General features: G+C 50.2%; 3 protein-coding genes across 3 annotated transcripts; 2 read left to right on the top strand and 1 right to left on the bottom strand.

Moving 5' to 3' along the window:
- Positions 1–4,057: 4,057 nt before the first annotated feature.
- On the top strand, positions 4,058–5,470 carry H6S33_011226 (uncharacterized protein; the record flags this gene model as incomplete). The annotated part of the gene is made up of 1 exon (XM_044843112.1): positions 4,058–5,470. One exon carries the CDS (start codon positions 4,058–4,060, stop codon positions 5,468–5,470), a length of 1,413 nt encoding a protein of 470 aa, XP_044695994.1.
- A 1,329-nt stretch (positions 5,471–6,799) lies between these two features.
- On the top strand, positions 6,800–8,826 carry H6S33_011225 (uncharacterized protein; the record flags this gene model as incomplete). Its single annotated transcript, XM_044843111.1, has 7 exons — positions 6,800–7,015; positions 7,106–7,425; positions 7,481–7,544; positions 7,609–8,164; positions 8,242–8,411; positions 8,486–8,596; positions 8,671–8,826. The coding sequence occupies 7 exons, from the start codon at positions 6,800–6,802 to the stop codon at positions 8,824–8,826; spliced, it is 1,593 nt and encodes a 530-aa protein (XP_044695993.1).
- A 3,787-nt stretch (positions 8,827–12,613) lies between these two features.
- Positions 12,614–13,084, bottom strand: H6S33_011224 (uncharacterized protein; the record flags this gene model as incomplete). The annotated part of the gene is made up of 5 exons (XM_044843110.1): positions 12,614–12,649; positions 12,707–12,730; positions 12,803–12,885; positions 12,942–13,020; positions 13,079–13,084. 5 exons carry the CDS (start codon positions 13,082–13,084, stop codon positions 12,614–12,616), a joined length of 228 nt encoding a protein of 75 aa, XP_044695992.1.
- Between the last annotated feature and the right edge of the window lie 706 nt (positions 13,085–13,790).

Genomic DNA, 13,790 nt, shown 5'->3' with positions numbered 1-13,790 from the left:
GCCTTCAGGTTACATGCTATTTGCGGCCGCCGAGTAGGAGGTACATACATACCTACATGGTAGAAGCGGGGTTTTGATCGAGGTTATGGCACCAATTCAAATCATCCAACAGACGGACTGGCGGCTCTAGGATGGATAAACATCATCTTCAACGCGTCAAACGGCTACGGCTACACTCGATGGAAGTCTGAGTGGATCTCGAATTCGTTGACTGCAGCAGATAGACAGCGGAATATCTTCATAAGTGTATGTATGCGGTGACCCCATGTAAGGGCTAGCTGGGGTGACACGAGTCATCGATGCCCAAACCCGCTCTGATCCACGGCTATCAGAGCCTACCACCTACATGCATGTATTATGATGTACTCTACTCTATGGCATCATCGCGAGACTGATTTTCTTTACTCCAAACTACGAATTGCCTTTGCCCATGGTGGGTTAGGCACGGGCTTGCCCTACAAGAAAACTAAATGGCCGATGTGGATGGTTGACATTTCAGGATGCCATTTCACGATTACAATCCAATTCAGCATCTGTTTCCATGCACACGACGTCACCGGACATTGCTCTTTGCACGCGCAGTAATGTAAATTCCATCTGAACTTTGAATACAGTTTTTTTGTTTAAACCCCAGTGACTTTTCCAATAAAGAGAACCAAAAGACATTTCTGACGACACTCCAAAATCAGACTCTACGGGTTTTATATTATTTCACGCTTGATCGACACGGTCACGTGTTTACGTGGTGAAACTATATGGAAATGCGTGTGCAGTCTTGACTTACGTCTGTCTGTGAATGCATATTTCTCATAACAAAGAATGCGATGGGTACGAGCCTATACCGTAACCCCAAGCCCTTACTATCTCTGAGAGACCGAGCCCCAGGTGCTTCAGGTCGTGGAATTAGGCAACTCAGCTAGCTGGTTTCCCTTCAGTCCCGTTCTCATGTCACTTTGCTACGCAAACACTGGTTTCACGTGTAGTGGATAGACTGACTGCGCATGAAACCGTATACTGGTTCGTTATGAGCTGACATATAGTAGATCAAACCTGTGGCTGTGTTAGTTAGATGTATGAGTACATGTGCCTTGGTGGGATGTAATTGCCCGGGGCAATCCACTCATTTACTAGATGACTGCTGGTTTACCGTTTCAAGTCATATCAAACTCACCCGTTCAACAAACAATGGATCTTGCCAGGCTTACATCAAATCTCGGTGAACATGATTCATCTACTAACTTGGATAATCTAGAGAGACAACGAACAGATATCTCAGGAACCCATGTTTAATTACTACCAGTAGGTGTGATCCTCGGCGGATATGGCTCATCTGCCAAGTTAACAATCTTGGGAGACAACGAACAGGTATCTCAGGAAACCATAGTAAGAGGAAACCATAGTAAGTTACTACCAGTAACTGTGAGCCTCAGGTAAAGACCCCTTGCATAACCACCGAGCCTAGGGTTCCTAGGGCCTCGCCTACCTCAGTCTGAACGAAATCTCATAGCAAACTATAGCTAACGAAGAACCTTACTGACTGAGTATTATATGGTTTCTCTGACATTGACTGATCGATTGATTACTTCATACTCGCATGCAGCCCGTAGGCTATAGCGGCGTACCATCCCCTCTAAGCAACCAGTGCAGGGTCTCACCTTATAGAGGCGTTAGCCTCAGGTGTGGAATACCCCAACCGACATCTAAGGCCAGCACCTTTGGTTTCTCTGACAGAAAACGCTGCACTTGGGCGAATAATCCACACTTAGGATCTTTTCTCCGCTTCTACGCCACCATCCCGCAGCGAGGATAATCTATATTTCAAAGATCACGAAGCTATCGTGTTCCAGCATAGTCAATGAGGCCCGCCAGCCAGTGCATCCCCTACCAATGGGCCATGACGACCCCGCTGGGTCTTATATCTAGGCAAGCCTAATACTAAGAGATTACACCACAGCTATACTCGCACATTAATCAAGTCCTGAGAGCTCTTGGTAGTAACGACCTTCCAAAACCTCTCAGGACCTAGTTGACGCGCGAGTTAGCGCTACGGCACATAGCTGCAGCTCTTGCTCCGTGGCGAGAAATTCGTGTCATAGCACATAGCTCTTTGGCTAGAAGCTACAGATCTTGATGTTCTTCGACCTTTGAACACATTATTGCTCTTTCGAAACGTCTGTATGTGGTGTTTTTTCTCCCATGGCGTATACCGAGTGATATTTCATGATTAACTCTTACCGCTCCGGGGCCTTCGGTCAAGGGAAACGGTCTGCTTTATAGTCCCAAACTCGGTCAATAAAGCTGGATATATGAATACCTAGCAGTCTCTAATAACGAATCATTCTGGTGGGCAGTTCAAGGGCCTGTTTGTTACGCTGACTAATAGAGCAGAGTCAATGATAAATTTTCGTCATATGTTATCACTCGGTGTGCATCACTCACTGCATTGTCCTACTTTATGGTTTTATGTACATGTAGTCCTATTAGCTGCTAAAATCCGTATCTGCCATGAGTACTTTAATCTACGTTAAGCTTGTCTGCTCGGTGGTCATTGTCATGAGGGCGGAGTAGATAGAGTTGTGGCTGTCCCTTGGTGATCTCAATATTTATAAATTGGTTAATTCCACCCGGGAAGCATCATATATATATACTCATGAGCTATCGATCTAGTTTGACGAAAACTCAATGTAATAACCATGTTACCATCGTACCAGCTAGAGTGCCTAGGTTGAGACCTCCCTGGGCCACATCCGAGATACTTTCAATAGGGCCTAACTGGGCTAAACCTTTGGGCCGCTACTTCTAGAGTATACTCCCATTATTCAACGGGAGCTCGGCACTACTTATCCGTTTGAGACGCCTCATACCGTCGGCATGATATAGACTTGACCGAGAAATCTGGTCTAAACTGTATCATCTATTTGGTTTCATTAGTTAGGCCTGACCGCCCCGCGGGGGGGGGGGGGAGAGGGGGGGTGTACTTTCCTTGATTGGGGGAGAAGGAATCGGTGAAACTACGAAAGTTAAGAAGACAGCAGAAGACTTTATTTGATAGAGAGAATCGTATCTATATTTCTTTCCTTGTTTGATATTCTCCATATATTCCGTCTTCACTTTTGTTGCACCATACCTCAGTGAAGGCACTTAGCACACCGCTCAACATCGACCAATTGAGTACTCTCCCTATAGTATCCAAGATTTAGTGCCCAGTTCTTATCCTGGGCCAATCGCTGACAGCATATATGGGACATAGAGTGACATAAACAGCTTCTAAACGCATAGTATCATCTAAGCATACATAAAGTCTCCGGTATAGGGTAGAAATAAGAGAGAATCTCCTGTGAATCACAGGCCATCCACGAGTAGTTTTTATTTGGAGGCGAGGAGTTATCATGTATTTAGAGAAGCAATCGAATTGACTCATTGGTGGCAAGCTGTCTCTGGAGTAGCTCTAACGAACTGCATCTGCATGACTTGACACTGTACTGGAGGAAGCAGCTTCCTTTCTCGACCCGGCAGCACTTCCCGCCACTCAATTCCCCCAACCCAAATCTAGAAACTGCAAAGCGGCGGCAACGGGACGGCTCTCCATGTTTGCGGTTTGCTTTTTGGTTGTTCATTTGGTGACCACTCGATTGCGAGCATGATCCTATGACTGAAAGATCATGATCAATGCACACCCGCCATCCATCTCCAGGGCTCCAGAGCAGCAGTACTCGCCGCCCGGACGCCCGCCTCCTCCAGGGCCACCGCTGCACAGTAGATAACCCACCGAGTTGCCCCCCTTCTTCGACCCGCAGATTGCAGCAGGTATATATCCCAGCCAGCTCAGCTCTCTCTCTAATCGCGTGTGCGGCTCAAGCTCTGGTCCGGTACACACTCATCCGGGTAACCTCGTGTCTACGGATTCCTCTCTCACTCTCGTCCCACAACATCAACAGAATCACGGCCATCGATCAACCACCAACCAACCAACCAACCAACCAACCAACGAACGTCCGCACATCGACCTCCACGGCGAGCAATTAAGCGTCTGTCCGCGAGGCAAACACCACCCACGATGTCGTTCCCGCAGTCCCCCTCCGTGCAGCAGTATCCCCAGAACGGGCAGCCCACACCCCAGCAGCAGCAGCAGCAGCAGCAGCAGCAACAACAGATGCAGATGCAATACCAGCAGCAGCAGCAGCAATCCCAGCAGCAGCAACAGCAGCAACAATCCCAACAACAGCAGCAGCAATCCCAGCAGCAAGCCTCCACCTCCATGCCCCCGCCCGCCTCCAAGCCCACCGACCCCACCGACCTCGCCGACGCCCTCACCTCCGCCGGCATCGACCTCAAGGAAGAAGAAGCGCGCCTGACCGCCTCGACCACCACCACCACCTCCTCCAACGGCCCGGGCGGCCCCTCCTCCTCCGACGAAGAGGCGCGCATCGCCCACCGCCGCCAGGCCGAGATCCGCACGGCCCACCTCGCAGACCCCTTCCTGACCCCCGAGATCCTGTCCAACCGCCTCTTCCGCAAGACGCGCGACGCAGCCTGCCAGCTCTTCACGCTCAACGCCGGCAACGGCGCCCTCGTCACCCACGGCCAGCAGGCCGACATCGCCGCCCTCCTCAGCCTCGCCGCGAAGGAGCGCATAAACCAGTTTGTCACGCGCGCAATCGTCCTCGCCCGCGCGCGCCGCCGCGCACAGAACGTGGTCTCGGGCGAGTGGGCCGACAGCGTCAAGGGCGCTGCTCTCGACCCCATCAAGGGGGCCATCCCGGACAGCGCTGTCTCCCCGGGAAACCCGTTAAAGCGCTCATTCAGCTTTGCGGCGTCGGTGGAGGGGGCGGCGGCGCCGACGACGACGCCGACGACGACGCTCGCCAACGAGACGGCGAAGGCGCTGCGGGGGCTGCAGCAGCGCGAGTTCCACAAGGAGCAGGAGCGCATCGCGAAGAAGGCGAAGCGCGAGACGCCGGCCACGGCCGCGAGCACGCCGACCGTGGAGCCGACGACACCGTCGGCGGCGGGGGGCGCGGGGGGGGCGGGGTCGTCGTCGTCGCAGGTGGAGCCGCCGTCGACGCCGACAATGTCGCTGAAGGAGTCGCGGAAGCACATTGCGAGCAAGAAGGAGGAGGTCATGTCGCACAAGGCGGCCAACGCGACGGCGAACATGATGATGGGCATTGGCGGGTTTGGCGGGAAGCGGAAGAAGAAGACGTATTCGTGGATGTCGGCTGCGGGGGGCGGGATCGGCGGTGGTGGGCAGGCGGCGATGGCGCCGGTGGGGGTGGGCGTGGCGACGCCGACGACGCCGGGCGCGGTGGGGGGGCTGGAGTATTGGACGGGGGGGCAGAGGATTGGTGCGTGGAGGGATGATGGGGAGCGGGGCGGCGGCGTGCAGATTCGCGATTGGATTGGCGCGTTGGAGGGGGATGGCAGGGGCGTGGGGAAGGGGGTGGTGAAGGCGTATTTGAGGATGAAATGATATCTGCTGCTTTCTTGCTTTCTTTCTTGCGCTGGTTTTTTTTAAAGCTGTGGCTTTGTTTTAATACTGTACTCTTACGATTGATATCTGTATCCATACTATACCTATACTGCTAACCCCGGTACTATCTTTGCGCTAGCTTCCATGGCGCAGCATCATCATCATCACCATCATCATCATCATCCGTAGGCCATAGAGCGGGTGGATTGCCCATTTTTTTCAGCTTTTCTTTTTTTTTTTTTTTTTTCAACTGCCTTTTTTCTACGTCACTGGAGTTACCGGAGGGATGCAATTTTGCAATTTAGGGAATTTGTTCTTTTTTTTTTATTTTTTATTTTTACTTGTATGATCATTAAACAATAAACAATAAACAGTAAAAGTGACTTTCTTGGTACTTTACAACTGGGATTAATTCAGCAGCCATGTCGAGTTTCCTGGGACGGGAGGCTACATGTAATGGTTTGGGGTTATACAATGAGTGAGAGCGCCGCGATTAAAAACTATATCGACTAAACATTCTTACCAGCTCTGAATAGAGGCCTGGTTTTTTTTTCATGGGAAGGGTCCAGTTCCAGTGTCTTTTCGTGGAAAGTCGACGTTCCCCAACTACATGTATGTACCCGGTGCAGGGCCAATGATAAAAAGGTTCGTTTTGTTGAAGAGACCGCCTTAAGTTCCACTACGCACCCAACTAAAAAAAAACTAAACAAGAAAGAATCCAATAACAGAGAGAGCAAGCTCCTCTAATCAAATTAAAGCTCGAACAGTCTTTCACAGCTAGCAAAATCCAATAACGGCTCTCATTTCTCTCACGCTAAAAGCCGGGTTACTCTGCTCGCTCCACCCCGCTCGTTCGAGCTAGGCTGTAATTGGCTTATAGATTCCTTTTTAGCCCGCAGTTTCAAGGTTGCGTGGTGTAGTTGGTTATCACACTTGCCTCACATTCAGTGTTTCGCAAGTGGTCCCCGGTTCGAGCCCGGGCGCAATCAAAACTTTTTCCATTCCTACCTCGTACCTAGTGTGGTCTAGGTACTTGGAGAGTTGAAGAGTTGAATCTCCGTCAAGCAAGCAAGCTGGTGGCGGTAAACCTTTTTTTTTTTCTTGGTTCCGGATTTGAATAATAATCTGTTTAAAGCTTCATATTGACGACCCCAAAGCCCACTTCTGATCAATGATTGTCAACCCTAATCTGAGTTACTGTTTGAAAACAGGCCAGTCCAACCGTGCAGCCCCACACTCTCTACCAGAGTATCGCGAAAGCACGTGACCCTAGCGATAGCGGGTCTCTTCCGCTTAGTCATTCCCCGTAGTCTCGTGGCTAGCTCAGTTATGCGGCTCTTCGCCGCGTCGCCAAATTCCAGCACAAGCTCCCATCCACCACCGACCAGTCAGTACCAACCACTAACCACCAAAGCCAAACCGCACTCTTCAATCCCCAAGATGCTCCCCGACGAGACCGTCCCCGACGCCCTCCTCTCCAGCATCAATGCGCAGTACCCCTGCCGCGTGCCACAGCTACAACGACTGTCCGCACTCATCGGTGATGTTTGTCCACCTCCCAGTACCTCCCGCGTGCCCTTCATTCATTCCCCCCCCCCACCCCCGCTGACCAAGAGGGAGCGAAAAAAAAAATAGGAAGACGACCCGAGCCCACCGTCAATAATCGTCCACGGCCTCGAGGCGACCGGCAAGTCGCTGATCGTGCGGGCGTTCCTGGAGGCCGCGGAGTGCCGCTTCGCATGGGTGCCGTGCAACGAGTGTGTTACGGCGCGGCACCTGACGCAGCGTGTTGCGGCGGCGGTGGGGGGCGGGGAGGAGGCCGGGAGGTGTGATGGGGTGGGCGCGCTGGCGGTTATGTTGGCGGCGATGTTGGGCGGTGGTGGTGGTGGTGGTGGTGGTGGGGGGAAGTATTTTCTGGTATGGAGGCTGCTGCAATTGGTGGTGAGGGAGGAGAGGTGAGAGGAGAAGTGCTGATGGGTGTGTGTGTGTGTGTGTATAGGTTCTGGATAGGATTGATCAGCAGAGGGAATTGACGCCGACGTTGCTGGCTGGGTTGGGGAGGTTGGGGGAGATGGTGAGTGGACTTCATTTATCGCGGGTTTGGATGAGACGTGAGGTTGGCTAACAGCAGTGTCCAGATCCCGAACCTGACCGTCATCTTCATCGTCTCCGTCTCCAAAGCACGCCTCCTAAGCTCCGCAGAGGTCCCGCATATCCACTTCACGCCCTACACAAAAGACGAGAGCATCAAAGTCCTCTCCAAGTACGTCCGGCGCATCACCAAGCTCCCCACCACCAAGCTCTCCTCCACCACCACCGCCCTCACCGGCACCACCACCACCAGCGGCGAAGCCTCAGCCTCAGCCGAAACAGAAACCGAAGATGAAGAAGAAGACGAATACACCCCCGAGACCGCCGCCGAGGAGCTCTACGTGTGGGAGAAGTTCTGCGGCACCGTCTGGGACTCGCTGGCGAAAGGCGCCGCGCGCGACATTGTGCAATTCCGCGACGCCGTGGAGTCCATGTGGGACCAGTTTGTGCAGCCCATCGCGCGCGGCCAGTATGGGACGAGGAACTTCTCGCAGCTGTATCTGCTGCAGAAGGAGATGTTTCGGCGCGAGTCGAGTATTGTGACTTCGGTGGTGCCGGTGCCGGCGGCGGAGGCGACGAGGGCGGCGGTGGTGGCGGGGAAGAGTGAGTTTGCATTCCCCTCCTTCTTTGCTGGGTGGGTATTGGGCGGGATGGTGGGCTGATGGGTGCTGTGATATTAGATGTGCATGACCTCCCATACTACTCCAAATACCTCCTCTGTGCTGCATACCTCGCATCCTACAACCCTTCACGGCAGGACGTAAACTTCTTCACCAAGACCGGCGACTTCAAGAAGAAGCGTCGTGGCGGCGGCGGGGGCGGTAAAGGCCGGCCCGCAAAGACTAGAAAGGTATCTACGCCCCCCCCCCCCCCCCTCCAGTCCCTCCCAGCATACACATACACAGAAACTAACACAAAACGCAGATTCACCGTAGACTCCTCGGCCCACAAGCATGGCCGCTAGAACGCATGTTGGCCATCTTCTACGCCATCCTGCCACATCCTATCAATTCGTCCGTGGATCTACAGACACAGGTTAGTACCCCCCTCCTCCTCTTCCTCTCATTGCCCAGAAGAAAAAAAGGCAAACACTAACCATCCAACACCAGATCGCAACACTAACCTCCCTCCGCCTACTTACCAAAGCGTCCGTAACAGACGCGCTAGAGGCGTCGACAAAGTGGCGCGTCAATGTTGGCTGGGACTACATCAGGGGCGTCGCCAGGAGCGTCAAGTTTGACATTGAGGATTTTGTCGCCGAGTAGTGAGGAAAAGTGGGCCGAGTGATGGTTCGTGATTAAGTGTGCGAGATGACTATTTTTTTTTTTATTTTTTTTTTTTTTGCAAAAACTAATGATTTTTTTCTTTCTTTTATTTGCTTTGCTTTTCTTCTAAAGTCTAGTATTTTGTGTTTACTTTTTTCGTTTTTTTGTTTTTTGTTTTTTTTATGGGAGTCAGCGGGAATCTTAGAAATTATGGATATCAATTATCGGAATACTACATTCAGTAGCAGTAGTAGAGCTTATGCAAATGATCATATATCAACAGTTAGTGTGTTCCATGAGCCATCTCGTAGATCTAGAGCTCGAGTCTTTAATATAGGCTCACCAAATGGTTCGATCCGGTGTCCAACGCCCAAAAACACGAAATATTCTTCTAAAAAAGTGTTAGAAATGAGATTATCAGTGATCGAGGGATCGCGAGTAAATACAAGCAATATCAATGAAAATATCAGTCAACTGAGCCGGGTACTTTCACGTACGAGAGATCTCTCCTAGCTCGAATCTTTTCTCTCCAACATTAATCACCATATATCCCCTGGGTCGTAGTTGGCTGATCTGACTTACTCAACTCAGTAAATTATTATTTATAGAAATTATGAATAATGATGAATTGGCTCAACTCATTATCAAACCCTCATCTCACAAGTCCGAGAACAAGGTATAGAAACCAAACCACCCTGGCGGTAATTGACCTGGAAAAGCCTGTAAAATCCGTTACGGTTCACTGACAACAGTAATTGAAACTCGCCATTTTTCACTGACTCCGGTCAAGCAAAACCCACGATATAACTCATTAACCATATTATGCCTAAATATAAGTGCATAGCTTCAGCTTAAGCCGGCCTGGATCAAGCTGACCCGGGCCCATCAAATGATAAAACCCACTCCGAATAAGTCCAAATCTCGAGCCGGCACTGTCAATAGCCTTAGTAGCCGAACAACCCGCCAATTCCGGTCATCACCAGCCCACCGGTCACCCGACGACCCGACAGCTAGCCATCTTAGACCATCTACCAGCCGGCTGTTCCATCTATCATTGACACCCGGTCCCGGGCGTCGTGCCCGGCGCCTCCAATTCATCAAACAAGGCCAGCTTTTATTCTTCTCTATACGTACGGCATGCCGGCCTACGCCGGACTATCAAAATCCGCCGCGCCGTCGATCGTACCGGTTATTTATTACTCCCCATACACGCAGTACGTTGGCCTATAATGGTCCTAGTTATGCCGGAGTATCAAGTCTACCTCCGACAGCACCAGTTACCTACATAGCACCAAGACCTAGCCTATACTTTCCAGACAAGCACAGGACCCGGAGGGTTAGGTCTATGGTTCGTACGTATACGGCTACCATTCATTGATAATTCCTTTATTGTATCCAGCCTGAGGCTATGACAGTACGTATAGCTACCATACTCCCTACGATGTAGAATGTATCTGTATCCGCCCGACCGCCTCAATTAAGAGTGCGTTATAATTCCCCTAGGCAGACTACGTATATCCATGGTAGTACCCGGCCGTCAAGCAGCAGTAAGAACCCGATCCACCATCTCTCTCTTTGTACAACAAGTACATGTGTGTCTCTGTCTGAGCATGCATCCCGCACCACTTTCAGCCTTCCTCGTCGGGTCTGGCCCGATATCTGGTGTCCCTCAGTCTCTGTAGCTGCGATCCAAGACACAGGCGGGTATCAGGTCTGCCTGATATTCCATCCCCATCCCCACACTCCACTCCACTCCTGCTCCTTCTCTCTCTTTCTCAACTCCCTTCTGAGACCAGACAGAAACAAGTGGTTAGAGCTCTATAGTTAGAAATCCAACCTGATTTTGCCTTGTAACGTTACATACTCCATTCCATTCCATCCCGTCTATCTACCTATCTATCCCAGATCCGGGTCCAAACAGAACCAACAGAAAAAGGGTCCGATACCCTGTCAAATTTCTCCTCCCCACTACCGCTTGGAGATTTGAAACGCCATCTGTTTGTTCTTCCAAATCATTGTGAATCACTCGATGTTCCCGCAGAACCGACATGGGTCCCAGCGGGATAAGATAGATAAAATTCCAGCCGACGCAGTCAGGTTTACGCTTACCCTGTAGTTTCTGCTGGCGCTGTTGTTACTGTTGCGCTGGCCTGGCTAGAGAATGGATGGACTCTGTAACGGTCCATTTGACCGAGTATACGTAGAGTACATACGTGTATCTATGTTGGCCAAGAAGAAATAAACAAGCATTCTTCCTGTAGAGATATGTATAGATAGATTGATAGATAGATAGCACGTAGCTATGCGCACCACAGATCCACATATCATGAATCCTAGTGTGCCTGTACGTTGTGTTTCCAGATTCTTCAGGGCCTGTTTCCTAGCAGGGACCAGGGGGGAAGAGAATAGAGTACAGGACACCAGGTAGGAGTGAGCCTTGCAGTACGACGTAGACCGCCACAATTAAGGTTATTGTTTCTTTTTGCTCGTCCCGACAAGTGTGTGTGTGTATGAGTGTGTATCCCCACAGAATTACGAAACGGGCCCACCGGTCAGAACTCTCTCTCAGATCCCAGTAGACTCGAACATACATAGAGTAGAGTAGAGTATCTATGCATATATGTTTTCGAGCTTTCTCCGGGACCATCCCTTCATACTCTTGGTGCGCACCCCAGGGGCATCAATGAGAACGAGTCTTTGTAGATGAACATTAATATTAGGTCTTGGTAACCGGAGTATAATGTTCAACGGGGTATACAGGTCCGTAGTAATGAATCTCCCCATCCACTCACGTGCGTGGAACCAAGAATGGAGCATACTTCCGGAAACTCTCCCGAGAAGCCAAGACCGCAAGTACATACATTACCAAGACTTCAAGTACGTTAGCAATTACGAAGATAAAAAAGGAGAAATAAAAAAGAACAACTCAAAGTAACTAGAAGGCCATGCAACATACGTACATACATACCTGATACAGGTTTGATATTCGTTCAGCCTTGAGCGCCCAGCCGGGCCATGCATCTTCAATCCGGAATTTTGGCCGTTAACGTTGATGATCATTCCGGGCCCTCCCAGAACGTGGAGTCGTGGACCCCTTACATGTACCCCAAACCACCAGGTCCATACATCTTCTAGTTAACTAGGAGCGGAGCCATACCAGCAGAAGGGGATCGAGGTTCACAATTCAACCCCTGTTGCTGGTCTGGTTGGTTGGATTATCTCTTGGCGCGTGCGTAACACTCTAATTCTTATGTAGACCGCGTATATAGCAACCTTAATTCGACTTTCAGAACCTCCTCCAAGGGTTTCAGATGTGCTTAAGCCTCCTGGGTAAAGGTTTATCCAGTAGCCAGAAGACATACTTGCCTACATGTACTCCACATACCTATCTGGTCTCCGGCGGAGTGTCCTCCGCAAACTTGAGACGCTGCACCCGCGCGCGCACGACATCTCAGATCATTGGCAGGCGGCCATCTGAGTACATAGATCTGCGCTGTGTTGCACCGGGTATTGTCCTAGATTTATCGGGGGTTTCCCCTTGGAAATATTCCCATAACTCGTATTGCTCCGGCTGCCAAGATGATGGCACAAAACAGGCGCCATATACGAGTGATATCTCAAGATTGGCACCGCCGCACCGCCCTGCCAAGATCGGGAAGCCTGCAGAGATGTAGGGACTAAACCCCTGCGGACGATCTCTTTGTGTAGGCACTGCAATGCATCTGGGCCGGACCAATTCCATAGAGGCCTGCCATGCCTGTGGAGGGAAAAGCAAATATTAATAAATTTACAACGTTGCCGCAGAAGCTGGATAATGCCCAGACTGTATCGCATGTGTTATGCAGTGGATCAAGGGTCAATGAGAGATAGAGCAACTTACTGGGTATGTTTCTGAAGAAAATACCTAATATCAACCAATTAATCCCTGATATATACGTGCTCTTTTCACAATTAATGACGACAGCATTCCTCTTACCCCCACATCCCGGCATAGCCTGAAACGCTCATTACTACCAATCATATAATTGCAGCTTTCACCTGAAAGCCTGGTGGAATATTCTGATTTTATAGTCATGATTCATCACTCGGTTTTAGAGACCGCAGGAGAGCCATACGCAACGTCTGGATCATTCGCGAGTAGGCTATCCGCCCGAAACGTTCAAAATGAAGTAGTGTCATAGGGAACGGTGTATCCTAAGTCAACATCAATAGAACAACCTAAAATACGTAGGTTGTGACGCCTAATACTTACGCACATGTATCAGCTGCTCAAACCGATTTTCATATCATATCACCTTCCAAATACTTACTCATATGAGAGAAATTCTATTTCGTAACGTCGACAAGACAGCAGACTTCAGTGGTCAAGATGGTGTAAAGTTTTTCGCCCCGCGCACTTAATCGGACCCCACGTAAACACAGACCAATTATACCAACCAACTAGATATCAAGACCTGGAAGACTTACGAGAAAGAAAGCATGTAGATAAAAATTTCTTTCTGCAGTTATCCGAATCCCGGTCCTACGTCATTGGGTCAGCAATCGTACCCGAAACTTCTGCGCCAGAAAGGGCAATCCACGTCAAATGGTTGACGACTTTAGCGAAGAAAAAAAAAAGGTAACGGCTGATAAGTAAACTAAAAGTGAACGAACCGAAGGGCATGGGGGTAATGATGACCGTTCTGATTAGCTGTAACGAATGATGCAAGTCTGCCTCGGAATTTGGGGGTTCATTTGCCTTGATTAGTACCACCAATGGAGTTCGGTCGTTACGCTCGCAGAGAGCATGTACGACCGTGTCAGTAGTAGTCAGAAAAACAGGAAAAAAATAATGGCACAAGCCACACCGCCACTTACTCTGGATACTAGGAAATTTATTAAGTCCCAAGTGATAGTAGCTTAGTCATCTAAGCCCATTATCGCACTCCAAATATCCATCGGCTCTCATGCAACTTTTAAATGGT

This window comes from Morchella sextelata, assembly GCF_020137385.1.
Source record: "Morchella sextelata strain SCLS chromosome Unknown scls_6, whole genome shotgun sequence".
Classification (NCBI taxonomy): domain Eukaryota; kingdom Fungi; phylum Ascomycota; class Pezizomycetes; order Pezizales; family Morchellaceae; genus Morchella; species Morchella sextelata.
This window is presented reverse-complemented; position numbering and strand designations above follow the sequence as displayed.